Source organism: Aulonocara sp. 'chitande type north' Nkhata Bay, linkage group LG3 (assembly GCF_057382095.1).
Source record: "Aulonocara sp. 'chitande type north' Nkhata Bay isolate Kocher_YH1m ecotype deep benthic linkage group LG3, A_spYH_male_GT1.1, whole genome shotgun sequence".
NCBI classification, from domain to species: Eukaryota; Metazoa; Chordata; class Actinopteri; order Cichliformes; family Cichlidae; genus Aulonocara; species Aulonocara sp. 'chitande type north' Nkhata Bay.
Window position 1 is genome coordinate 32,414,411 of NC_141346.1, and position 25,758 is coordinate 32,440,168.

Below are 25,758 nucleotides of genomic sequence, written 5' to 3' on the forward strand. Positions count from 1 at the left end.
TCCAGACCACATAAATTAATATATATATATATATATATATATATATATATATATTCACTTCATTATGGTATAAAATATGCTTTATTATGTCACCCACCTGTCCATGACTTTCCTCTCACATTGAGGAACTTTGCATGTCACTTGAATGACTAAACGTTTCTCCTGCTAAAAACGCTGCATTCAGACGAACAAAATCAACTTTATGGGATTCCTTGGCTAGTAAATCAAGACAAATTGAACTTAAAGACGTCTGTACTTTTTCTGTCTTTCTCAATATTTGCTAAACAAAAGTGTTTTACACAGTTTATCTTAGGAGTGATTTCCTTTGATATGGCTACAATCTGCTCTTCAGAGGCCTGCAGTATTACGTTATACAGCAAAATTATAGTGAAGCAGCTCTCTTGCATTAAATCATGCAATTATATGTGGAGATGGCGGCTTAAAATGAGCTGATAGTTTTCGCAGTGGATCTCCTGTTTCAAATAAAAGCCCAGGACTGTCCTCTCGTTCTGCTGCTTACCGCCTGATGCTGTTAACAATACAGCGGGAGGCGCCCTCACAACTTCTGCCTCTTTGGCCCATCGTATTGGAAGATACGTCCGAAAGCCGCTCTCTCATTGGCCGAGCTTTCCATCGGTCAAATCGAGGCGTTTGGCTAGTGGGAGAAGTCCCCGCCTACCTCGCGTTGTAAAAGTTTTCCCAAAGTTTGTTGCCGTGGGAATTTTGTGAATATTAGACCGGAAATAGGTTGTGTGGATATAAAAATAAAAGCTAATGTAATGTGAAATTTTCGCGTTAAAAGCTAAGTATATGAGGTGGTATTACCAAAAGATGATTATGATACGTTATAACACAAATCTACCTTTATAAAATTCGACTAGAAGTCACTTTGTGGTCAAGTTAAACATTTTAACCGGAAATAGAAAGCGACATTTCACTGTAATTGTTGCTAACTTTGAGCCCCGCGTGAAAACTTTCTGCCCTCCCCCTTTTGCACTCCCTCCCTCCGTCCTTCTTCCTCAGCCAATCCATCCGTTCCTCGTTGATGTTACAGCGGTGATGGAGAAGCAGAGTTACCGCCACCGGCGCCGCTAACCTCAGTAACAACACAGACAGCAGGACGAAGAAAACGAGAGGGATAACGGATACACGGAGCGGAAGGAGAAGGATGGAAACCGTGGAGCAGCTCGTCTCCTTCCACCACATTCAGGTCCAGTTGAGCGGGGGCGCGCCTTGGGGGTTCACGTTGAAAGGAGGGCTAGAGCACGGGGAGCCGCTCATCATCACCAAAGTGAGTGACCATAACAACTGACAGCGTATATACGTGTGTTTGTGTGTGAAAACTCCCTGTTTGGACGGGCTGAAAGTATGTGTAAAGTCGCTTATGCTGCACTGTGTTAAATGCACGTTGCGTTCTGTAAAGTTTTCTGCACAGATTTAGACCCTTGGCTTGTTACTCGTATGCCACTGCACTCTCATTGGATGTAGGAATTGGATTTCATAAGGATGTGGCTGTTGCAACAGGCCTGACCCAACAGAGCAGCGGTTGTGGTGGTTATTGTCGCAGGTCTGTGTAGCTGCTCCCCGGGTTGCTGGTTTGAACTTTCCACTGAAGTGATTGTGCACAGCTTAGTTTAAAGTCCTGCTCTTTTTGTGAAGGAAAAAAAAACACATGTGATTCTCCAAGGCTAAAGCAGATATCCGGTGCAGGTTGATGTTTCTCAGCTGTCACTGTCTTTGATTCCCCCCCACCCCAACACACACACACACACACACACACACACACACACACACACACACACACACACACACACACAATGTAATGCCACTGTGCTTTCAAACCTGGAGGTTAAAGGTTCCTGCCTGGGGGGATCCTGGATGAAAGGAGACTGTTCATCTTCTTGTTACATCATTTAATGTGAGGTAAAGACGCCCAAGTGTTGACAGACGTCATACTTTAGATGACTTGGTCTGGGCCATAAATAATCCAGCGTGAGGCTGTTTGTGGGATGTGGGAATCCTTGTAAATGAAATCCTGTGATTCTCTGTGCTCATTGCATGTTCCTCACATGGTTTCTAAGATGCTTTTACTTGAGTTTGCACTGGTGCGGTGTGATGTTGTGTCCGCACAGATTCAAGAAGGCATCTAAAAGTATTTGGTTGCGTTCCTGCATCCACAACTTGTGATATAGCCTCAGCCTAAATCACAATACTTTAAGGAAGTTTGTTACAATGATATTTATGAGGATATTTGTATGTTTTTGCAAACAAACAAAATAAAGGGCATTTTATCTTTTTTTATTTATTGCCTCACCTGCAGCAGCAGTATGATATACAGTGACCCATCTAACCATCCATCCATCCAAAGTCAGATCGCAGTAGCAGCAGGGTATTCCAGACATCCTTCTACCCAACTAAACTTTCCAGTTGCTCCTGGCAGATCCTAAAACGTTCCCAGGCCTGACAAGCGATATATAATATCTCCAGTGGGTCTACCTCAGGATCTCCTCCCAGTTGGGTGTCGCCAGAAAAAAGAAAACCTCTAAAAAGGAGGCATCCTAACCAGCTGGCTCCTTTTTGACACGCCCTCTGGACATCTCTAAGGCTTAGCCCAGCCACCCTATGTGGAGGAAACTTTTCTGCGTTACTCTCTTGGTCAATACTCAGACTTCATGATCCTTGGTTGGGGTTGGAACGAAGACGGCCTTTTGGCTCAGCTCTCTTACTGCTGCGGCAGTCCGCTATGATGTCTGGTTTACTGCTGACACTGCGACAATCCACCGGTCCACCTTCCCATCCCAAGATGTAGAAAGCTACTCTGTAAGGTTTGTGCACTGAAAGCTAATCAGCTAAGGTTTAATCCATTTGCTTATTCTTAGGCACAGAACAACAGTTGCCTTTCCCCCCCCCAAAGCACGTGTCCCCTCTGAAGACTCTTAATGCACTACAGAATCTATTACTTTGTGCTGTCAAGTAAGATGAACGAAAATGTGTAATAAATGGTGGCGGGCTGCATCATCGCCGAGAAACGCCACCTATCTGAAAGAGATGTTCAGCAAGCTAAAGACAGCAGTTTTACCTTCAGGCTTTCAGAAGCTGATGTGACCTCATGCTGCGAGATCAAGTCGCTCGGTGGGGGCAAGGTTTCCTCCCAGCCTCTCGTCTCACAGTTTGATGCCACGGGTGGTGAGCCGGTAGAACCGAGGAGGGCGTCTTTGAATTACTACAAGCAATTATTGCTGTGTGTTCTGCTGGGGGTGGTCCGTGCATAAGTAGGACATGCAACCTCTGCTCCCAGTGCCTCTCGTGCTCTCTCTCTCGGTCTCTTTCCCACTCTGTTGAGAAGTCACAGCAGCAGCAGTGGTAGTGGTGTAAATGTTGGCTGGTGTGCGTCTAGATTGACCACAGTGGGGGAATGGAAAACCTGGCTCAGTCATCTGGAAACACAGTAACATAGCCCCTGGGAAAATGTGACTGAGACCGCTAAAGGAGATAAAAATCAAAGCTGGGCTCTGTGGCTGTTTTGTGTCCGGTGGCGAGCTGACACTCGCACACAGATGGATACACAATAAAATCAGCTCGGAAGGTGAGTGACGGACAGGGAAGTGTGGTGCTGAAATGTGTTTGGAGTGTTTAATGATTAAGTGTTAAGTCCTTGAAGGAAAGGGGAGAAGGACAGGCAGAGCGAAGGTGAAGCTGAGGTGTGTGAAAGGCGTGAGTGTGGAATGTGTTTTAGGGTCAGGGAGGGCCTGCACACAGAGCGTTACGGTGTCTGTGGACCACAGATTTAGAGGGATGAGCACTGTGTGAGCCTGTGACTTTCTTTATCTTATCTATTCGCTGTCTACAGATTTCTGTTTTACAAAATAATCTTAAGTCAAGGTCCCATTCCAGCTTACTAAGATTGATAACAGCCTGTGTTGTGATTGTGCCTCAGTACAAAGCAGCAGGTTACAGGCTGATAAATGAAGCCAATGCCTAAAGACAAAAACTGCAATTCTTCCAGTGGCCACTTGAGGCTGTTTTGAACAGTGTATAAATCGCCATAGACTCCCATGTTAAAATGGAGCAGAGAAAAGTAGATTTACAGCGTCACGTGGAAACTGGTTTGATCTTTATTGCTAGTTTCTTCCTTTGGAAGAACTCTGAAGGGGTGATTTGTTCCTTTTGTTAACGCCACTTAGATTTTGTTGAGGCTTAAACGTTATTGATCACCTTCGCTGAACTCAACGTCGCTGTGGCATTTTAATGAAATTACATTGTTGATACATTGATGACATGGTGCAACTCTGGCAATCTGTTGCACACTTTAGAGTCACACCAACCAGATCCTGAAGCAGGTGGAGAGCTGGGACTCGTGCCTCACAGAGCTAAATGCTGGCTCAGTGACGTGTGAAGCGGGCGTCTTATCTGTACAATCAGAGGCTCACTGGAGGAGAACAAGAGTTCAGTTGTAGTAGTCAGCTACAGTCCAGCATGGTGGAGTTGGAGTTCGTCTTTGGGTTGAGGAACTTGGTGGAGAGGCGGCTGATCACTGTTTTGATATATGTTGTCAAAAAGCGAAGCATGGGTGCACCTTCTTTCAGTTTGCTTGCTTTTATGCTGAATGCTGTTGCCCCCACTATCCTTGGGTTCCCAAGGCGCTCCCAGATCGGATGAGATAGGTAATCCCTCGGGTGTGTGTCGGTTACAACAGTATACCTCTATTTAACAAGCAGTTAATGAAAAACGAGTGAGGCAACAATAGGTCATTAAAGCGTTGTTTGTTTCAGTCAGATCTTCTTACAGGTTTCTCACATTTAAAAAGTTTCCTTTTCTCAGGATTTATGCCTGAAAAGTTTTAATGTGGATACAAGTGTCATTCAGCAGCGTGTCTTTATGGAACAGCCTGGTGCCCTTTTCACAGTGTCTGTGTTTTGAAGAATGTGTGTGTGCTGCAGGAGGGGGAGGGTTGGCTTCTCCAGTCTGAGACAGCAGAGGGATGTAAGCCATTTGGTCAACATTTCACCAGGAGCATAACTAATTACTACTCTCTGTGGGTGTGTGTGTGTGTGTGTGAGTGTGTGTGTGAGTGTGTCGATTTCCCAGACTGGAATACTATGGTGTCCTTTCAGCCAGTGATCAGCTGTGTGATGACACGGTGAGTTTGAGGTTTTGTTTAAAGTTGGTCGGTCACTCGTTGGCTTTGCTGCTCGCTCAGCCGTTCAGCGACTTGGTCTTTGAGCCTCTTACCAGTGCTTTTCAGCCAGTCGGTCAATCGAGACGTAAACATGCTTTGGTGAAAATAGAGGTGAGGAAAAATGAGTCACGGTGCATCTGGGAAAGCCTAAAGGCGAGTCAAAAGCACTTTATTAGTTTGTTTCTACATCTTCATGTGTTTAATTGGGGCCAGGGCACTGATGGTGATGGTTTCTGGTTATGTTGGTAAGTAAATCAGATTTTTGAGAGCCTATAGCTCAATAAAGGCTTGCATGGATGACATCCAAAGAAGACCTGTTTGTCTCTCTATCTGGAATCAAACTTGCAACCTTTTGCTTGTCAAGTGAATGTGTAAACACCTAGGCTATTGCTATAGCTCAATGAAGTAGAGGGAAATGGTGAAATTAAATAAAATCTCAATAAGTGATAAAATGCCATGTAAAAAGCTCAACATACTCCAGTAAGGAGTGAAAATAGGAACAAAGTAAATAGAGGTATTTTAGTTTGAAGCTGGAAAACGTCCTCCATGTGGTAGGTGAGCTGAATCGGTGTGCCAGAGAGGAAGGGAAAACAAAAACTTGAACGGTTAAAAGCCTTTTCACCACCTCATTATTTTAATCTTTCCACTCGACTTTTAAAATAAATACAAAGCCCATGAAGAAGTCTTAAATTAGCACCTGTTGGCTGCGGACATGATTTAACTTGGCGCGCTTCAATGGTGCACAGAAGAGAGAGTTCAAGAAGGCCCGCCAAGTCTTCGACAAACACACTGGTTATCCATTAAAACGACGTATTTCTGACAATAAAAATCCAACATCAGACACTTTTTCAAACTTTCTAACATGTTGACAGAGCGTCGGTTTAATGCCAAGCTTCGTTTTTCAGGTATTTTTAAATATTGTTTTTCAAACAAACCACACGTCATAGTTTCCTGAGAAATGTAATAATAAAATTCAGTTAGCGGAGATTAAACTGAATAAAAATGCACAGAACGCAGTCAAAGAAGCATGAATTTTATTGTACGAGTGATAGAAACTCCTACTTACAGTCACACAGGTGTGTTTTAGGGTGACGTCTCATTAAAAGCCCTACTGGTTGTCAGACCCGTATGTTGTGTGACATTTGTTATGTCCTTTGTAGTTTTGGAAGACTAAGTGATGAGTTCCTTTCATTTTTGTGTTTGACAGAGCAGCTGCCGCGGCGCTGTCAGCTCGCTTTCATGTGTGGTTTTATGATCTACTGCGAGCTCTCTGCTGTTTCTGTCTCTGTGCCTCCTCAACAGGTTTTTTTAGGCTGCTCTGCGGTGGCTGACCGTGAGACGACGCTCCAATGGGATCGTTGCACATCTAAAAGAAATCCATCTTTGGCTTTAAAGATCTTGCTTTGGTCACAGTTTGAGGGGCGGTTTTAAGTTATAGTGGCTAATTGAGTCTTTTTGCATACAGCACGGTAATTGGTCATGCTCAGAATTAAATTTAATGGCTCATGTTTTCAACTCTGCTGAGGTTTTTAGATGGATACCAGTTGCCCACTTTACTGCTGTGCTTTAGATTGTTTTTCCCACCGAAGCTCTTGCACACCCGACATGTTTGCTATCTAAAAGATCTCAGACTGCATTGTGCAATTTAGCATTTTTACAGAATGCCTCCAAATGTTGACCTTATATCAGGTGCTCCATTGCAGACTGTGTAAGTCAGGAGGGGCCAAATACAGCCAGACCAGTGAAACTCTCCTTTCTGTCAGTGCAAAGAAGATTAACTACACATTTAATGCCTGAGAAATCTGAATGTTACAAAAGGAAGGGCAACAGTTCATCTGTTTTTCTGTGTGATAAAGAAATCTTGCTGGAGAAATAAATCTCTCAGCACGACTCTTTGAGCTTAAATTTTAAGAAACTTGTTTTCTTTGTACAGAAAAATGTTTGTACTGTCTTTCTGAAATTTGACTCTTTTCTTTGAAAAAAACTTCTATAAAAACAGAAATTTCTATAGTAGATAGTGAAGAAACATGAACTTTACCATTATTTAATACTACTATTACTACTAACTAGCTGCTATTTAATTACTTTGGTGTTTACTTCATGAGGAGGATGTTTCAGTTAATTTATAAAGCAAAAAAAGAGCAAAAATTTCAAAAATTCATTGTTTACTGCCTATCATATACAAATATTTGCTATTTTTTTGAATTCATAGCGTAATCTGCTTAATGTTTTGACCGTTTTTCAGACAAATTTGTCTTAATGAGTCAAACCAGACTGGTTGCAGTTTAAAAAACAAACTCTGCTCATTCAGGTTGAATTTCTTGATAATAAATGGAAGCTTTCTTTTAGCCAACTCAGGGGGGGAAAGGCCTTCAGTTCCTCCAAAAAAACTGAGGGTGTCTTTTACTCAGATGTACAATAGTTGTACCTTTTAATAATAGAATTTGGTCATTATAAAGAACACCTGAAGACCGGATTCAGATCATAGACTAAAAGCTGCTTTCAGCTGCTCCCTTATTCACAAGGGGTCACCACAGTGGGTAGCTCTGCATATTTGATTTGGCAGTGAGTTTTATCCCGGATGCCCTTCCTCACGCAACCCCAAAGGGATTTGTGTCTCCTCCCGAGATCGAACCAAGCTGTGGTCAAAAGAGCAGACATGATGCTTTTCTGTCTCCTGCTGTCGATACGCTTGGTGTAACGCTAGTTTGGAAACTTTTACTGGAACATAATGTGTTGTCACCAAGGCCATTAACATTATTTCACTTCATCTGTCTCTGGTTAGTTCCACACGTGACGTATGCGTGAGGACAAGTAACAGGAGGTGCACTGAGACTGAGAGAAGGAGAATCTAGCCTGAATATAAACACAGTAACAGCGGGACGCAGCAGCGGAGATGCAGGGACAAATAAATACACCGTGTGCCAAATTATTATGCAAATTGTGTTGAAGTGTCATAAAGATTAAATAAGTTGTTTTTCAATTAAACCCATGGATGGAATTGTGTCTCGGGACTCTTTGTATCACTGAAAACAATCTCGGACACCTGTGATCATTAGTTGCCAGGTCAGCCCAATTAAAGGAAAAACTACTAAAGAAGGATGTTCCACATTATTAAGCAGACCAGCATTTTCAAGCAACATAGGAAGGGAAAAAGGATCTCTCTGCTGCTGAAAAGAGTGAAATAGTTGAATGCCTTGGACACGTAATGAAAACCTTCGATATTTCACGAAAATTTAAGCATGATCACCATAATGTTAAGAGATCTGTGGCTGAGCCAGAGCACACATGGGTTCGTGCGGATAAAGACACAATGAGGAAGGTTTCTGCCAGACAAATACATCAGATTAAGAGAGCAGCTGCTAAAAGGCCATTACAAAGCAGCAAACACATATTTGAAGCTGCTGGTGCCTCTGGAGCCCTGCGAACATCAAGGTCGGTTGTTTGTGACACCGCCCTCTGGTAGCACTTAACAGCTACAACATGTAGATAATGGTCTACAAAACTGTGTGTAGACCAGGTGTCCCCAATCCCAGTCCACGAGGGCCGGTGTCCCTGCAGGTTTTAGGTGTCCTTGATCCAACACAGCTGATTTAAATGGATAAATTACCTTCGCAACATGTCTTGAACTTCTCCAGAGGCCTGGTAATGAACTAATCATGTGATTCAGGTGTGTTGACCCAGGGTGAGATCTAAAACCTGCAGGGACACCGGCCCTCGTGGACTGGGATTGGGGACACCTGGTGTAGACTCGGCAAAGCATAAACGCACAGCCAGGTTTGAGCCATTACAAGTGCTGATTGGAGTGACCCTCCAGCTCCCAGTGGACAAAGATAAAAAAGGACTTGAAGTTGTTGCTTACGCTACGAGAGACTTGTGACTGACATCACTGAAATTGAGGACCCTCAAAGCAACAACCTAACCAGGTTAATTTTGGGAAAACACTAAATAGGAAGGACCTGAGTGAACAGATTAGCAGTTACAAGTCAATAGCCTTGTCCAAATATATTTTACAAGATACAGTTGGTCCCAAATACCTTCGTTGACAAGCCCTCAAAGCACTTAAGCACCATCAGGGTCCATCTCACCCTGTCTTCCTCTGTCACACCAACCCTCTGCATGTCCTTCTTCACTACATCCATAAGTTTCTCCGTGGTCTTCCTCTTTTTCACCTGCCTGGCAGCTTCATCTTCAACACCCTTTGTCAAAAATATCCACTGACACTTCCTAATTTTGTCTCCAAACTGCTCGACCTGAGCTCTCTCTCTTACATGCTCATTACTGCAAAAAAACCGAAAAATTGTAGAAATAGTTTGAAGGAAACACTCTCGATTAAAATTTTAAGAACAAATCATGTGAATAAGCAGCTGGCGTAATACATGACCACAGTCTATCACTTGAGGGTGAAGCACGCCAAAACAAAGAGTAATAATTCAAATTGCATGTTCAGATTGGTCTGGTGTTCCTTCAGTTGTCAGCCTAGGAAAAGAGTTAAGAGCCTGTACTGTTCTGGGAGCTGTACTCTTGCTTGTTTACGGTCCATTTTCATTGTGGTCCAGGTGTTGCATAAAGCTGGGTCTCCATTCCCATCACCATCTCCAGTCTCCTCTCACTCAGCCGGCAAACTCTCGGCCAATCTCCCAGGCCGCGCAACCACCGAAACCAGCAGCGCTGCACTGACCGGCAGCAGGAGGTAGCTTTGGTGCTGTGTTTTCCAACGGCTGAACTCTGACCGAGCTGTTTTTAAGTTGGGCTCCCTCAGAGTAAAATTATGCAGAGCTTTGTGGAGTCTTCACAAACCCAGCGAAGACCATGATATGACTCCTGCAGTGGAGAAAATTTCATTGGGTGTTTCTTTATTTTTATCTGATTATCACCCTACTGTCTGGTCATGAACTCGTGCCTGTTTTTGCACTAATGCCTCACATTTTTGTGGATCTGGATGACTTTTGAAGTTAATCAGGAGTAATTAACAAAGTTTGGCATTAGCACGGTAGTGTACTTAATCTACTATTTTCACAACAGTTGAGATCATAAGGAAATCTGGGAATCCAGGATCTAGATTTAATGGCTTTATCACAGGATAAATAAGGATATAAACTGGTAAAACTCCTTTAAATGATCAGTTTTGTCTGCTTAAAATTGTTAATCTAGTGCAGTTGAAGCAGAGCAGGTAATGGCACATTGTTGCAGGGTTTTTGGCACTTTAAGACCGTCTCATCTTAATCCAAACTGTAAATCAGTACATGTTGGCACAAAGGGGTGAGCCTCCAAAAGAGTTTGATGTTTTTGATTTGTGGCTAAGAGGGATTTTTCTCCTTCTTCTACTGCTGGAAATCAAGCTGCATTTCTTGTGGGGAGCATTCCAGCACAATGAGTTTCAAAACAGCAAGAATCTGAGATTCCCAGCTGATATTTTTCTTGTTTTGCTTTTTGTTTTGCTGACGACAGAAACAGAAAACTCAGGGATTTTTACAAAGGAATGTTTTGACATTTGGTCAAAGGTATGCAGCCAGCTGTCTTGAGGTTGTAAACAGCTGGTGTGTGTGTGTGTGTGTGTGTGTGTGTGTGTGTGTGTGTGTTTTCCCCCTGCATTCCAGTAAAGGTAGCCTCCAGTAGCAGTCTTCTCAGAGGGGGGTAGATAAAGATGCCATCAGATAGAGATGCTATTGTACCTACTCTGTGTGTGTGTGTTGTGTGTGTGTGTGTGTGTTTTTCCTGTCCACTGCCCTGCTTTGCTAACTGTCCTACCTAACCAAAAACATATGTTGTGCAGTAACAGCGCACAGCAGCACAGTAGAGTGCATTGATGAGAGGGCGGCAGAAAAAATGTGGGAGTATTCATGTTTCCAGCAACTTGTACTGAACTTTACTTTATGAGGGTTTTTTTTTCTTTTTTTGTTCATTTATGAAGCAAAAGCAGAGCCAAAAAAATCCACGTTTTACTGCCTATCAGATATGAATATTTTTTGTTGGTTTTCAGCTTTTCTTCTTAGTTTTTGGACCATTTTTCAGACAAAACAAAACTGAATTGAGTCAAAACCAGACCATTTTAAAATCAAACTCTTAACATTATGAAAAAATACGCTATAATTAGTGAAAATGAACAACATGTTTTAATTTGACACTGTAACAGTTTTTTTCTTGTGATTAGTTGAGTTTCCTACATATAAATGCATGCTTTCAGTAACTTTCCCTGCAATTCTTCCAACATAACATGGCCACTGATGGTGCCATTCCACCAAAGGTACACATGACATGATAACTTAAAAATCAGATTGAGAGAAGGTGAGATAACTTTGGCTCTGTGTAAGCACCTGCACACACAACATGCTAAAGTAAAGCTAGCCAAGAACTCTGAGTGATTTTAAAGCTGAGTGCATTCAGACTCCAGCCCAGCAGCCAGAGCCTGGGCTTCAGCAGTTAACGAAGGCAGAGATCAGCACACAGGCTCTTGAAGAACTGTAGTTTAAGGTTATGTCTGTGTAGGTTCTCTATCATCCAGGTCCCAGTGGTCCTAGGAGCTTGGAAAGGAATCGACTTGACTTAAAGTTTCATAAAGACATTTTCACCTCTCATCCTCTCACGACAGACTGCCACATTTCAAGTGTGTATCTAATGATTAAGGTGCAATAGTAAGGACACAGCATGAGGTCACCTTTCTGTTTCCTCTCTTATTTTCTCATGCAGTTACTTCAGCACTGCATTGCTCGCTCTGATATTACGGGACGAATTCTTGATATTCACTCGAAAGCTCATGCAAGAAACTGGTATAAACACCCCGGTTTTCATGCCTTTTTTCTTTGTAGGTTATCGTGTTTCACAGATGACTTGTAGCCACACTGTGAGGCCTGACCACAGAAAATAATTCAGATGGAGTTAACACATGAAATGTTTGAGATAAACGGTTGGTTGAGGGAAACATGTAGCTTGTGAGTAGGTGAAGTTGTAGACAGCTGTGCGCATGTGTTTGGGTGGGGCTGGAATGCTTCTGTCTCTGATCTGTGGAGCCTTTGGTGGTTTCTTTTAGGCTACGTCTGGAGGCGCACACACACACGCGCGCACACACACACACTTTGTAGCTATGTGAGGATCCGTGCTGACATAATGAAGCCCTTACCTTAAGCATCACAAATAAGTGCCCAACAATAACCTACACCTGAATCATAAAACAGATCCCAACGTAAGGGCCTGCTAATGAGACCAGTGCTCACAAAGATACACGAAGAAAACCCCTGTTTGTGTAGTGAAACTTGCCCTCGAGCAAAATTATATCATTGCAGTTTCGAGGCTGCTGCAATTCTTGTTATTTTTGTCAGGCATTCCCCCTTTTAGCCCCTCACTTGAGGGGCAGGACACACACCCACACACACCTCAGCCATCTTTTCTTAGCTCAGATTACACATGAAATGTTGATATGATGGAAAACAGTTTTTGACAACAATCAGTTGAATTTTAGTTGAATGCCTACAATCATGAGGAAGTCACAGTAACACTCACTCCTCTCCTGTCAGGGCCCTGAGAGCTCAGCGCTCCTCTGTTTGGGGAAAACACATGCAAATAGACGAAGCACAAGCAAATTAGGCTGTTCTCCAGTTGCAGCGCACCCTCAGGGTGATTGCAGCCTTTATCGCTTACCTACAGCAGTCTCATTTTAGTGACTTTGTTCTTGTTTAGGATGCTCAGAGAAATAAAAACAAAATTTTTAAAGTGTGCTCTGTTATCAGAGTTCAGTCATAAAATCATAATGCAGAGCCCGGAGTTAAGCTGACTGTGCTGAGATTCAGCATCAGAGCTGAGACTGAGACTGAGGTTGAAGCAAACAGAAACAAGTCACGTGCTCACAGTGCACGCAAATGTGTTTCCTTGGCATCTGGATCCCACAGAAGAAGACAGAGCAGTGCTGTTGGTGAAAGAGAGAGACATAGGTCATGTCCAGATTCATGGGCTGCATCCTCCTGAGGACGTATATGTAGACCGATTACGTCACAGCGACGCGCCGAAGGCTGTCCAAATTCGTAGACTCCTCCGAATGCAGCCGACAAATGCGTCCTCCTTTTCCCTGAATTTGAAGGATGGGTCGGGTGTGTCCTTCGTGGTCCACCATATCCCAGAATTCATAGCGCGGCCCAGCCAAACTTTTCACACAGCTGAATAAATGTCAAACAGAAAACTGATTGAACAGAAGTGTGAGACGGTCGAGAATTTACGCCAGTGTCCTGTTATATTTTAGATAGCAAGGAGCAGACGGCCGAGTTTATTAAACTCCAGCGAGACAGCGGTGACGCTAATCAGAAGGCTAGACCGTCCAATTTCACAGCCGTTTACTTCCGGCCTACCCGACCTTCTGAGGACCCGGCCCACGTAGGTGGAGAGCTGTCCACCTGCTGCTCGTTCGAGTCACTCTATAATGACTCTAAAGTGAGACAATCAAGGATCACCATAACAACGACCTGGCCAATGAGACAGCTGATAGGAAAAACATAAGATGGGAAGGGCTGGGACTAGCTTGTTAGAAGCTCCTGAACTTTGAAATTAAGTGTAAGGATGGTGACATTCTAATTGATTGATTTTAAAAAAAGAAAAAGTAGGTTTGGCATTTGTTTAAAGCAAACTGTGTGTAGAAACACTAATAATAATGTATAATTTAAATTACTGTCAGCACTGAACGAGTGGACAAATATCAGCTGACCACATAGGGGGTAAAGACTGTTTACCTGTTTTGTTTTGTTTTTGTTTTTTTTGTCTTTGGTGTTCTGCTAAAAGATCCACTGTGTCACCCTCAAAGTGGTGATGTCACCATTTACTCCAATGCTGCAGTCTGCTTCCGGGCGATAGTGGTCACCACGCAGACAAAACCTCTGCGTCAGCATCAAGTCAAGAAGTCAAAGAAAGTCTCATCTGTTGTGATTTAAAGAGCACAGAGATTCTCTGAGCTTCTGCACTGACATATCCTTAAAAACCAATCATACACACTGAGGTCCAGGACCGGCTGAAACAGCACCAGCAAGCGGATGTGATTTCTGGTATGTACTGCTGTTTAGGAAGGCAACAGCAGTTGGTGTATTGGCTTCACTGTGTACTGGTTAGTACATTCGTTGAACAAGCAAAAGTTTGATTCAGTTTGGAGACATAAATCAGTCAGGAAGGGCGTCTAGCATCAAACGAAACTGCCAAATCAAACATGTGGTGCTATCCTCTGTGACGATCCCCTGCGAATAAGCGACCAGACGAAAGGGGTTTGTCACACAGACAACATTAGTTATTTTAACAGTTGGAGCTTCCCATGTCCCAAAATATAACATGTAATATTCTGCATGCAGTCATCAGGTTTTTGTTTTTGTTTTTTTTAAAGCAAGTTTTGGCAAGCCAATTTTAGCTCCTCCAGTGTTGGCAACTCAAGGCCAACTTATTATTATTATGATTATTATTATTATTATTATTACTGGTTTTTTTTCAGTAACATGGGTTAACCCTGGAGAACCCATGGGGTCAAATTTGACCCCATGGGTTCCCTAGTAAACCAATGGGGCCGGATCTGACCCCTTGGGTTCTCCAGGGTTAAAATATGTTTATTTTGGGAAACATGACCTGAAATTAAAAGCTGGAGATATTAGTGACACCATTAGCTTATTCTAGCCATTCATTACTGCAAACTGAACCCTTGTAAATGTTGCTACTTTAAATGGACAAAACAGGATATTTATAGTGACGAGTTGCATTTGATTATCTTTTAACAAAATCTGATTAACTAACCTATTTACTAAACTAATCTGATTTTTAGTTTATTTTAGGCTTCAGTAAAAAAAACTCCACTGTAAAAACATGTTTTATGATAGTTACGGTGATTTCGCTTCCTAACCCTGGTGGCATGTTAACAGATCCAGCAGTTAACTGGCTTTTAACAGTAAAAAAATGATTAAAAAAAAATTAAACTTAAACGACTCGTACTTCTGGCGCTGACACACAAAACTCTGATGGATTTGTTCATTAGTTGATTGGTTGCTTTCTGTTATAGTCATTGTGGACAAACCAAGACACTGAAAGTGATGAGAGATATTTTCTGATCTTCAATAGACCAAACACTTGATTGACAAATGAGTGAAACAATGGTCACATTAATGGACAGCTGCTTTCTGATCGCAGTCCCAGTTGTTTCTGGTTGCGGTCCCAGTTTACCTCATTTCACAGTTTATTGAAGTGGATTGCCTTGATTACCGCGTTCCTTTAATCCCACCTTGTTCTTGGCTTTCGGCTCCTTTCTATAACATTTTCCACTGACCGCAGCGCAGCTATTTTCCTCAACTCTTAGAAGCAGTTTCCGAGCTATTATGTCGGATTAAGAAGGGCTGTTACAGGAATAATTTGTGTGCGTTTCTCTGCGTCTGTGTTTATATGTTTACAGTTTATTGCAGCGTAGCCATGCCCCAAACCGAAGAATGTACCCCACACACAAATTCCACCACGCAATGCGGTCCATACTTGTAGCTAGCCCGGCGAGGCGACTCCAGTTTGAGGTCTAAAATGACACAAAACTCTCTTTGTGCGATTGCTCCTCCATCGCCGTCCCTCCTGTCTCTCATCGGTGGCGTCTGAAGGAAAAGTCCTTTCATCCCTTCGTCTTGCTCCTCCGTCCTTGTCAGGCAACGTGGGTTACTTAGAGGGATGTTAAGTGGGATTTCTCCCCTCGTGTTCTATCTTCATTGGAAATGGGACGAGTGGAGCTTCTGAGTAGGGAACCAAAGTCTGTGGGTGCAGGGAGGAGGGCGACAGTGGGTGTGTTGCATTCCTCTAGGTTAGGATTTATGAGGAGTTTTGCCCAGATTGTTTATTCATCTGCTGGGTTTCAGTTGGAGTCTGGTTTCTGAAAGCTGATTAAAGCTGCTGATAATCAATATTCGCTGTCACTGTCCCCAAACAGACAAATGAGAGGGATTGTGGTGTCTCAAGTCTATCTTTCACATTAAAAACAAAAATGCCTCAGACAACATTTGGACCATTGTGGGAGACAAACTAAATACTGAAACAACTCCTACTGACACTAAAGCTACAGCTGTGATAAATTTAATGACTAAAATAACCAAAACTAGAAAATAGTGCAGGTTCTGTTGTTGTTGTAGTGGGAAAAAGTGGTTTTTGAATGTTAATTAAATCAACCAGTCATATAAATAAATTTTTTAGAGGAAAAGATGAAAGACTACACTAGACTGCATCTTAAATTATGTAGTGGTGTAAAAACAACCTTACATAACTGTGAAAAATCTCCATCTAATGTCTCCTTTTGTGTGACAGGTGGTGCAAACGCCCCAAATTTAAATTATTCCTCTTGGGAACTTGTCTTGAAAAGGGAGTTATTTGCTGATTAACTCATCATTGCAACTCTAGATAAAATTTAAACTTAGCTAACTGCCTCCATGAGCCTCAAAGAGCAGGTTTTAGATGTAGAATTATGAGTTCAGCCATTTCACTTGACAGTAAAGCTTGCACATGTACCGATTGTAAGGTTGGACAGGGATAAGAATGATAAGAAGTGATGTATATGGGAGTGAAATGTAGGAAAGATGGATAAACTGGGACCAGACAGATTCTTAGAAATGTAAGAAGGGAGGAAGATGGTGGATTAAGGAGGATAAAAGGGTGAATGAAGAGTAAAGACAGAGGCAGGATGTGTCATGCCTACAAATATGTCAAAAAAGACGTCAGCTAAGAAGAGTTGATTTAAGTGGAAAAAGGGGGAGACCGGGGTCGTCTGCAGTCCCTTTAGCTGTAGGGTGATGAATGGAATAACAGACGGATGGAGAGATAATACATCAAAAGATAGAGGTGGAGAAAACTGCAGAGGAAGGAGCTGAAGGTTTCAGGTTTCGGGATACACTTTGCTAACTATCTACTTCTATGAGTCATTGAACACATCTCTGGGAAACTCGCATAAGGTTTGGTTTGTGTCTCTGAGACAAGAGTTTTTTTTGGACCTTTAATTACATATAATAACGTAAAATATTTGACTTTAGCACTCAACTCATCTTTCAGCCACAGCAGCTGTACTTGATATTTTGGATAAGCTGAGGATTAACTGTTATTTATAATTGCAACATCCCCAGCTTGCAACATTTGAATGTAAAATGTGTACTCAAAAAGAAAGTTAGAAGCCACATTTGGTTAAGGCCTTGGTCACACGGGCCTAGAGACCTGTAGGCAACCATCTGACAACCACCAGTTGCCAGGGAAACATGTATTCCCTAACCTGTTGCGAGTGGTTGCTGGAGGTTGTTCACAGTTACTGGCTGTCAGAGTGAAATCTATCGCTTAAATTCACAGAGTCCTAGAGATTGGTTAGTTGCCTCCTGGTAACCACCTGCAAAGTGTTTATTCCCACTGGTGGAGGTTGTTAGCGATTGCTAGCATGAAGTTATCACTAAAGGATATACAGAGCTGAACTGAAAACCTTCTTGTGATTGCTTTGGTCAGTTTACTGTGGTTGGCAGTAGTTTGCATTGAAGATGCTTACCTGTCAGTAAACACAAAGTACCTGTGAAGTGTGGCACCAGAACTGAAGAACTGATCTTCAAAGTGGGCCATGTGCCTGGTGGGCTGTGGAGGTACTGCAGGTGGGCAGCAGAAATATTCTTTAACTGCTGGTAACAGTAGGTGCTTAGTTTGTGATATTGCTCATTATTCTGACCTAATATTACTAACCTTGCATTAAAATTTGTATCCCATGGCAGGTGGGTCACACAACACTTGCATATTCAAGGATGGCATCACTTTTATTTTGTTGAGAGTGAAGATTTCAAATTGGATGTTGCCCAGGGGATTATCTGGTTGCCAGAAGTATTCGCTCGTCTGCCTTTACACTCATATGAAACCACCCTTTGCATCTATAACAACTTCAACTCTTCTGGGAAGACATTCCACAAGGAAATAACCAATTCCGTGAAGTTCTCTAAGCTTTCTGTTGAGCAAATCTGAAGGCTACGTGAAGTTTGGAGGTCTGGATCGATTGACTCTGCAGAAAGATGGTGACCTCTGCACATTGTATGCCTCATCCACTAACCCTGCTCTGTGATTTTAAGTAGCCTACCACTTCATGACTGTCATTTCCAATGCTTCCACTTTGTCATAATACCACTAACAGCTGACTGTGGAATATTTAGCAGTGGAAAAATTTTCCGACTGTTCTTGATGCAGGTAGCATCCTATTACGGTACCACGCTGTAGTTCCCTCAGCTCAGAGAGCGATCCATTCTTTTCCAAATGTTTGTAGAAGCAGTCTGCATGGCTAGATGGATGTGATACACTTGCAGCCATGGTTATGACTGAAACACCTGAATTCCATGATTTGGATGGGTGAGTTAATACTCATGTCAAAAAATTGACATTGACGATGAGGACTCAAAAACTTACCTTTTTAGTTCTTAAATAAAATTGTAAAGGTGTTTTTTCTTACCCTGTAAGAACATCTCATGCTTTATCAGATATCCAACAAACATAAAAGTTATGATGTAAACTCATGCATGTTAGGTGCCACCTTAGACATTGCTGCTACCCCATGATAGAAACAGAGTGTCAGTGCTCCTAAGGAAAAACAGAAAAACTGAGGTGTTGTTGGCCTTCAAAACAAATAAACAGAGCTGTGGCTAGCTATCAAAAAAAGTTTCCAAATAGTTTTCCATTGGTGGTTTTAAAGCAGTAAGTGTTAATTGGAGATGCTTTAAATCTGTCTTCAGCTGTTAAATGAACTGCTTGAGACTGTTTTGTTGATTTTTGAGGTTTGTTTTAATCCCCTGATGACAGGTTTGCTGTGAGCAAGTCGTTGCCAGCTAATGATCGTTTTCATTTCCAGATGAAGGCAAACAAAAAGAACCATTATTCCTCCCTAATAAGCTGGGACTTAATACGTATAAGAACTCAATCTCTTCTACTTGCAAGATGCCAAAAAGCTTCTTCATCTGTGATCAAACAAAAGCTTTTGTGATTTTGATCTGATCGTCAGCGAAACATGTTGTGACTTCTATAAAAAAATACTTGACGGGCAGTCCAGAGAGAGAAGCAGCTTTGATGTGACAGGAGTAAAAGCGTATACAATACACCCTCTATCTGTGGTGCTCGTAAACACACAAAGCACATCCAGTGCAGAGATTGAGGAATCGCGGGTGGGTGTAGGTAGGTGGGGGGTAGAGGCAGGTTTCAGTGGAGAAGGGCAGGGTCGTTTAGTGCACATTAAGAAGTTAATCTTTCACTCATATTTAAGTGTGTGTATGTCAGAGAGACACAAAGAGTCTCTTTATGACACTGATGGATCAAACCAGCCGGCCTCTGGTCCCACCAGGCTGCCGAGCCCTTTAACCTTTGCTGCTGTGAGCGCTGGTCACCGGAACTAATGGCTGCCATACTCCACCAGAAACACACAGCCAGGGGTGGGTGGGTGGGTGGGTGGGTGTGTGTGTGTGTGTGTGTGTGTGTGTGTGTGTGTGTGTGTGTGTGTGTGGACAGTTTAAATATCAAAACTCCATAAACACAGAGGAATAACCTTTCTGTGAGTGTGTAGAATAATATGACAATCAGAGGTTAAATGTATCCATACAGATACAGTGTGTGTATTTAGGAAACATTTGAAACGGCCAATCACACTTTTCAGTAATTGAGTCGTATTTTATAAATGTCTCTGGGATGTGCAGCACCCTGCACTGTGTGTATCATTGCACACACACAACGTCACATTAGATTGCTGAACGAAGCTAATTTTAATCTGGTTATATGGCGGTTTATTCTGACATAGCCTGCATAGATTAGTTCATTTTCTACATCAGGGGACTGGTTGTCAATGGTCTTACCTTGGAGGCAGAGACGCTGAAAACAGGAAAAACCGTTTTTCCTGTGGAAAATGGCTGTGGATGTATGCATGGTTGTTTTAAGCCTTGCATTTAAAGCAGTCTGCAGTGTCACAGTGATTACTGAACACCACGCTGACCTTCTTATTATCTTCTTTTTTTTTTGTTTGCTGGTGTTTAGCTTGAGTCTCAGTTTGCCGTTCAAAATTGTGTGCATGTCTTCCAAAAGAGTTGAATGACCAGAGGAGCCACACTCTGTGCTTTGTGTATGTGCTATCACCAGTGTGAGGGTGTCCTCATAAAACCTCTGAGCTGAACTGTTTTCATTTGTTTATCTGTGTCATCCCCATATCAACCTGAGCTCAAATCCATCCCCAAAATGGACTTTCCCCCGTTTTGGTGTGTACATATACACACACGTGCCTCCGTCTGTTTATACATCTTTGTGAGGACCAAAAATTGGAATGCTACCATACTTGTGGGGACAAATTGCCCATCCCAGGAGTTTGAAGGCATTTTTAAGACTGTGGTTTTTGGTGTCAGGGTTACAATTAGGTTATGGTTTGGGTCAAGAGTTAGGGTAAACGGAAAGTATTGGAAGTATGGAAACGTGTGTGTTTGTGTGTGTGAGAGAAACCTGAAGGTCGCACAGTCACAAAGTTTTTGCTGTTTCTTTGTGCGTGACGCTGTCACTTCAGCATGTGAGTGCCTTTAAATGTGATAGTTTGATTGTCAGGATTGTGGTGGATTATGGGATTTGGAGGCTTGTTGTGCTATGATGATGTATAGATGTTGATGATGACTGAGGGTTAAAGTTCGACAGGTTGGGTCGGGGGTTAGCGTGATGCTGCTGGGCTTCCTGAGGATTGTTGGGCCGTGGAGCTTTGATGTGGTTCACAGCTCGGAGACTGTAACGAGGGGCTTGCTTTCCCAGATTAGGCGAGATTATGACGGCTTTACTGGAGTTTAAAGTGGTAAGAGCATCTTTGGTGTAAATGCTTGTGGGGGAATTTCCAGAAGTCACCTGCCAGTCAAACATTATGGGCGGCACATTTCTTCTTGTTGTCATCCTGTTTACCTAACAGCACTGGCACTTTCTTTTGTTTAGTGATCCTCTTGGTTTAGGTGATTTTTTTTTTTTTTTTTTTTAAAGGAAAAGAGTTCAAATATTTATGCAACAAACTACATCAAACTTTAAATCCTAAAGCAGCTCTTTAGTGCAGCCTTTTATGGGTGAAAACTGTTTATAGCCTCATAAAACTCATAAGAATACAGTTTCCCCCCATTATTTATGCGCTTTTCCTCTATTTGCCCTTATAAAAAGTGAAATAACGCGAATGTTAAAGCTTCTGCAGAGACGTGGGACTTGATGATGACATTTAAACATCCTGCACGCTTTCCACTTTTTGTATTTTATTTCTCATCATTTTTAAGCCATCGCGGCGCTTGAGCTGGTGACTGTGTTTTCGTCCAGTCACATCTTCTTGGCATTTCTTCAAACGTGAAGAGTTGCTCTTTTTTTTTTTCTTTTTTTTTTTTTTTTTAATTTGAATTTAAAATATTTAGTCTCCTCGCGGGAGTACAGCTAATAAAAATATACGAGTGGGGAGACCCACCAGAAAGTGGCTGCGGCACATTATAAATAATTACTGAAAACGTTCTGGATTAAAAACAAACAGAAGAAGCCACCAAGTCGGATCACATGTACATATGTTTGGATGAAAGTGGAGGAATGTGCCAACTGGTTTCAATAAATGTCACAGACACACATCTCATGGCACGGCAGAAAGTCCACAGTGTTTTGTTTTCCACAACCTGTTACTAACGTGCTCCACAGTGAAAGCAATTTAGCTGCAACTGCGGTTATTTGGTGGGTTGTGTGGCGTATACGGAGCAGCGTACTGGACCACAGAGGTCTTTACAAATGAGTGAAAGAATGAGCTGTTCAAAAGAGCTCATTGAATTCGAGCGCACTGCCGTTGTTGCAGCAAGGCAGTTTGTGAAACTAGGTACTCCAAAATCAACTGTAAGAGGTATTATTCCAAAGTGGAAGCATTTAGGAACCACAGCAACTCTGCGAAGTTACACAGAAAAGTTACTACGAAGTGACAGGTCACGGTAAGTCTGCAGAGCGCCAAATTCCTCTGGAATTAACATCTGCACAACAACTGTGCGCTGGGAGCTTCATGGCTGAGCAGCTCCTGTCTGCAGTGTGTTGGTGTCCCAGTGCTATTGTCAACATTATGTATTGCAGGGGTGTCAAACATAAAGCCCAGGAGCTAGAATAGGCCCGTCAAAGCCTCCAATCTGGTCCACTGGACAGCTTTGGAAAATGTGAAGGAGTGCATAGCTTTTGAATTTTTTACAGCTTTTCCTACTGATAAAGAATCACAGGAAGTTCCCGTTTTTCCTCTATAGAAATGACTGTATTTTATATTGTCGGCCACTTCTGCTTCCTAAAAAAGGTGAGGATTCAAGCCTGCCTTTGTGGTTCAACACCGACTCTAGCTTTCATCAGGCCTGCAGATGCCTGGAGTAGGTCAGCATGAGCCTCTCTGTGATTTTTGGAGGACTTCATGCTCTGCTCCAGAGACTGAAGTGCGAAAAGGAAAACTACTGAAGCCATAATTGAAATTAGAGCCTCGTAGGATGACACAGAACTTTGGCACATGGAGGAAGCTTGAGGTTTAACGTTAATTTTCGTTTTTGGTGTTTTGAAGGTGATTCAGTTGTTGCGGGGGTTTCCATGGTAACTTGTGGTAAATGATAAATCAACAGGTTTGAAATCACAGTTTCTAAAACTCTCTTACACACTCACATGCACAAGCAATAATTTAATGGGATAACAAATATAATCCAATAGATTCTCCCGTTTCTTAATGATAGACTTGTGACACTGATAAGTCTGCTAACTTACTCAGTAAGCATTTTTGTTGGCTTCCTTTCCGGCTTCAGCTAAAGTTAAACCTTGGTTAATGCAGCTCAGTCTTCCTGAGCAAAGAGCTTAAAGTGTACACACTTCCACAGAGCTTTAATCCTCTAGTTTCACTCACTCACACGGCTGCACTTACCGTTTTCACTCTGCATTGTATGTTTAATCTCTTCATATTATTGTAATATTATATTTTTATTTTCCTTTTTAAACTTTGCTTCTAGAAGATGTATTCTTGTTGGGTAAACACTGCCTTAACCCTAGGTGATTTTCACTTCCTTTGTTGCACGGGGTCTACATAAATAAATTCAGGTGCATCAGTCGATTGGCCAGTTTCCAGCTGATCATCCGTGATTGGTGATTGGCCAGTGCCTTCCAGACAAGATTGCAAATACAGGGATGAGGATTGAGCAAAAAACACCCAACAGGGAGAAGATGAGCCACATCTTTGTTAATCAGTGGCTTAACAAAGATGTGCATGATTCGCTTCCTGTCTGGGCTTCGTCAGGTCCAGGCCAGTTAACCAGAGTTTGTCCAGGACTCGAAGAAGCATTTCCCCTCTAAGAGAAGCACAGAGAGAGAGACGACTTATGTTCACAAGTGAGAGGGCGTTTGCTCACATGCTGCAGTTCATCCATGTGACGGAGCTCGCAGGATGTTTCTGTGGTTTCGAGTCTTAATTCAGGATGGCAGTGATTAGTCAGTGTTCAGATTTTGACTGACTTAAAAATAACCCAAAAAGGCATTGGTTTTCCTTTCTTTTACCTCTTTCTTGTTGCCTTCCTCTCACTCTTCTCTTGTTTTTCCTTTCCTCTGCTACCTTCTCACTCTTGTTTTGAATTTGATCCAAATGTGTCAGTGACCCAGGGCTCCCTGCTCTCCTAAACAGGCCAAATCAGTAGAACCTCACCCATAAAAGGACGTGCCTGACTGGGGGGGCATTGTCTTGTTTGCGCCCTTGGGTTCTTCCATGGAAAAAAGGCCATTTAAGGACAACACCACGGATCAGTGGAGCTAGACTCCCGTATACATCATGCAAACGCACACATACGTGTGGCCGTTGGCGCTTTCGGTGTGAGCGTGGGAGCTATTTTTTTTTTCCGTCCCTGCAGCTCCCCTCCTCCCCACCCTGATAAAGGAGGCCTTGTGTGAGTGTGGGTGTGAGGAAGGGAGGAGAAGCTCACAAGGCTCAGAGTGGAGGGCAGAGGTTGATGAAGGGTGTGTGCAGCTGTATGAGAATGAGTGAGGGGAAAAAATGAACATAACATGAAATGCTGGGGACGCAAGAAGAGAACTCTTAAATATGCTTTTAGTAGTGCTTTAAACCTGCGGGACTCACTCTGGGGTCACAACTTGAAAAGGAGGGGTCCTAGAATAAGAGTTTTCATGTTTTCGAATGCATTTTCTTCTATTCCACTAATCCACGAGTTAAAATATTCAAATATAGATTTTCCTCACACTGCGTCGTTAAAAAACCCATCAGCTGGTGTTCTCCTGACTCTAATGGCAGTTGTAAATGGAGAACAAGCTTATTGATGCTGTTTGAGGGTAACTGAAGCTTCAGTGTTCCACTTCACGTTTATAGAGACAAAGAAACAAAGAGAGGGCCTAAAGGGAACAAAACCGTAGAAGTTCATGATGTTACTTGGCTGATAAGGAGAAAATGTTTGTGGGTTTCTTAAGCTGCTTTATTCACCACTGCCTAAAGGTTAGCTCATGGTTGTTTTCATCATCATTCAGTTTTTCAGCTGTTTATTGATTAATTAGTTCCTCATTTGTCTATAACTGGAAAAATCATCCCCCGTTGGATTTTTGTACCTAAGTGAGTACATTTAATTGCAGTAACACATTTAAAACCAAAGTCCTTTATACAAAAACAGAGGTACACCTTTAAAGATACTTTTTCTAACTTCCTTTTTTTTAAATAGTTCAAAAACCTTCCAAAATGAACTAGAACCTGAACGATATATCAGCTACATTGATATCGTAGCTGTTTACCGATATATCAGTATTGGCCTTTATAAAGACCTTTAGATTACGTTTTAGAAGAACCAGCATGGCAAACAGTGATCAGACTTACATGTTGGGTTAACTGGTGATTCTAAGTTGGCCACAGGTGCAGATGTGTGATAAAGAAAGCTTTAAGTGGTTAGTAAGACAAGAAAAGTGCTGTATGAAAATCAGTGAATTTTCCCAAAGTATGAATAAGTAATAGTAAAAGTATATAATATGATTGTACACCTAATTTTGAACTTATTTAAAAAGGTGCAAATTGTCAGCTTGAATAGCTATTGCCTGTCAAAGGTAGAGGAGCAGTTCTTTGGAGCAGTGATTTCCAGTGTGGGGACTGAAAAGTCACATTTAAATGAAAAAACGTTTAATTTTCAATTCTGGCATTTAGTTGAACATTGCTAATAAATATTTAAGTTTTTAATCTTTAACTTGTTATATATGTTGTCAGTAGTGCAAAAGAACAAAAAGAAGCATTGTCAAGTGGTAGTAAAGCTTTGAATGGAAACATCATAACACCAAAATGAATCAAATGAAAAAAAACCCCGCAATGAAATAAATTCCTGGATTTGTCCTGTGCGGTTGCTCAAATGACAACTTGTGCACCTCAAAGGCAGTGTTGGGAGTGTTGGGAGTTCTGGAGTCTGTAGCGTCTTGCTTATTTTCTTCACAGTTCTTGATCTCGTTGCGGAGGTCAAACACAGAGTGACTCAGACTTGTGGCTGTGAGCAGCCCCAAGTAGTGGAAAAGAAGGTGGATTCAAATGTTATCATAACAGGAAATGTGGGAGAAACTGGCCTCTACCT

At 42.2% G+C, this 25,758-nt stretch overlaps 1 protein-coding gene across 1 annotated transcript in view; it reads left to right on the forward strand.

Annotated features, from left to right (window-relative positions):
* The first annotated feature begins 748 nt into the window (after positions 1-748).
* shroom4 (shroom family member 4) overlaps positions 749-25,758 on the forward strand; it is a 98,761-nt gene continuing 73,751 nt past the window's right edge. The window contains exon 1 of the mRNA XM_086276909.1: positions 749-1,291. Within this exon, the coding sequence (XP_086133035.1) occupies positions 1,169-1,291 (123 nt within the window). The 5' untranslated portion in view covers positions 749-1,168. The remainder of the gene's footprint in view (positions 1,292-25,758) is intronic.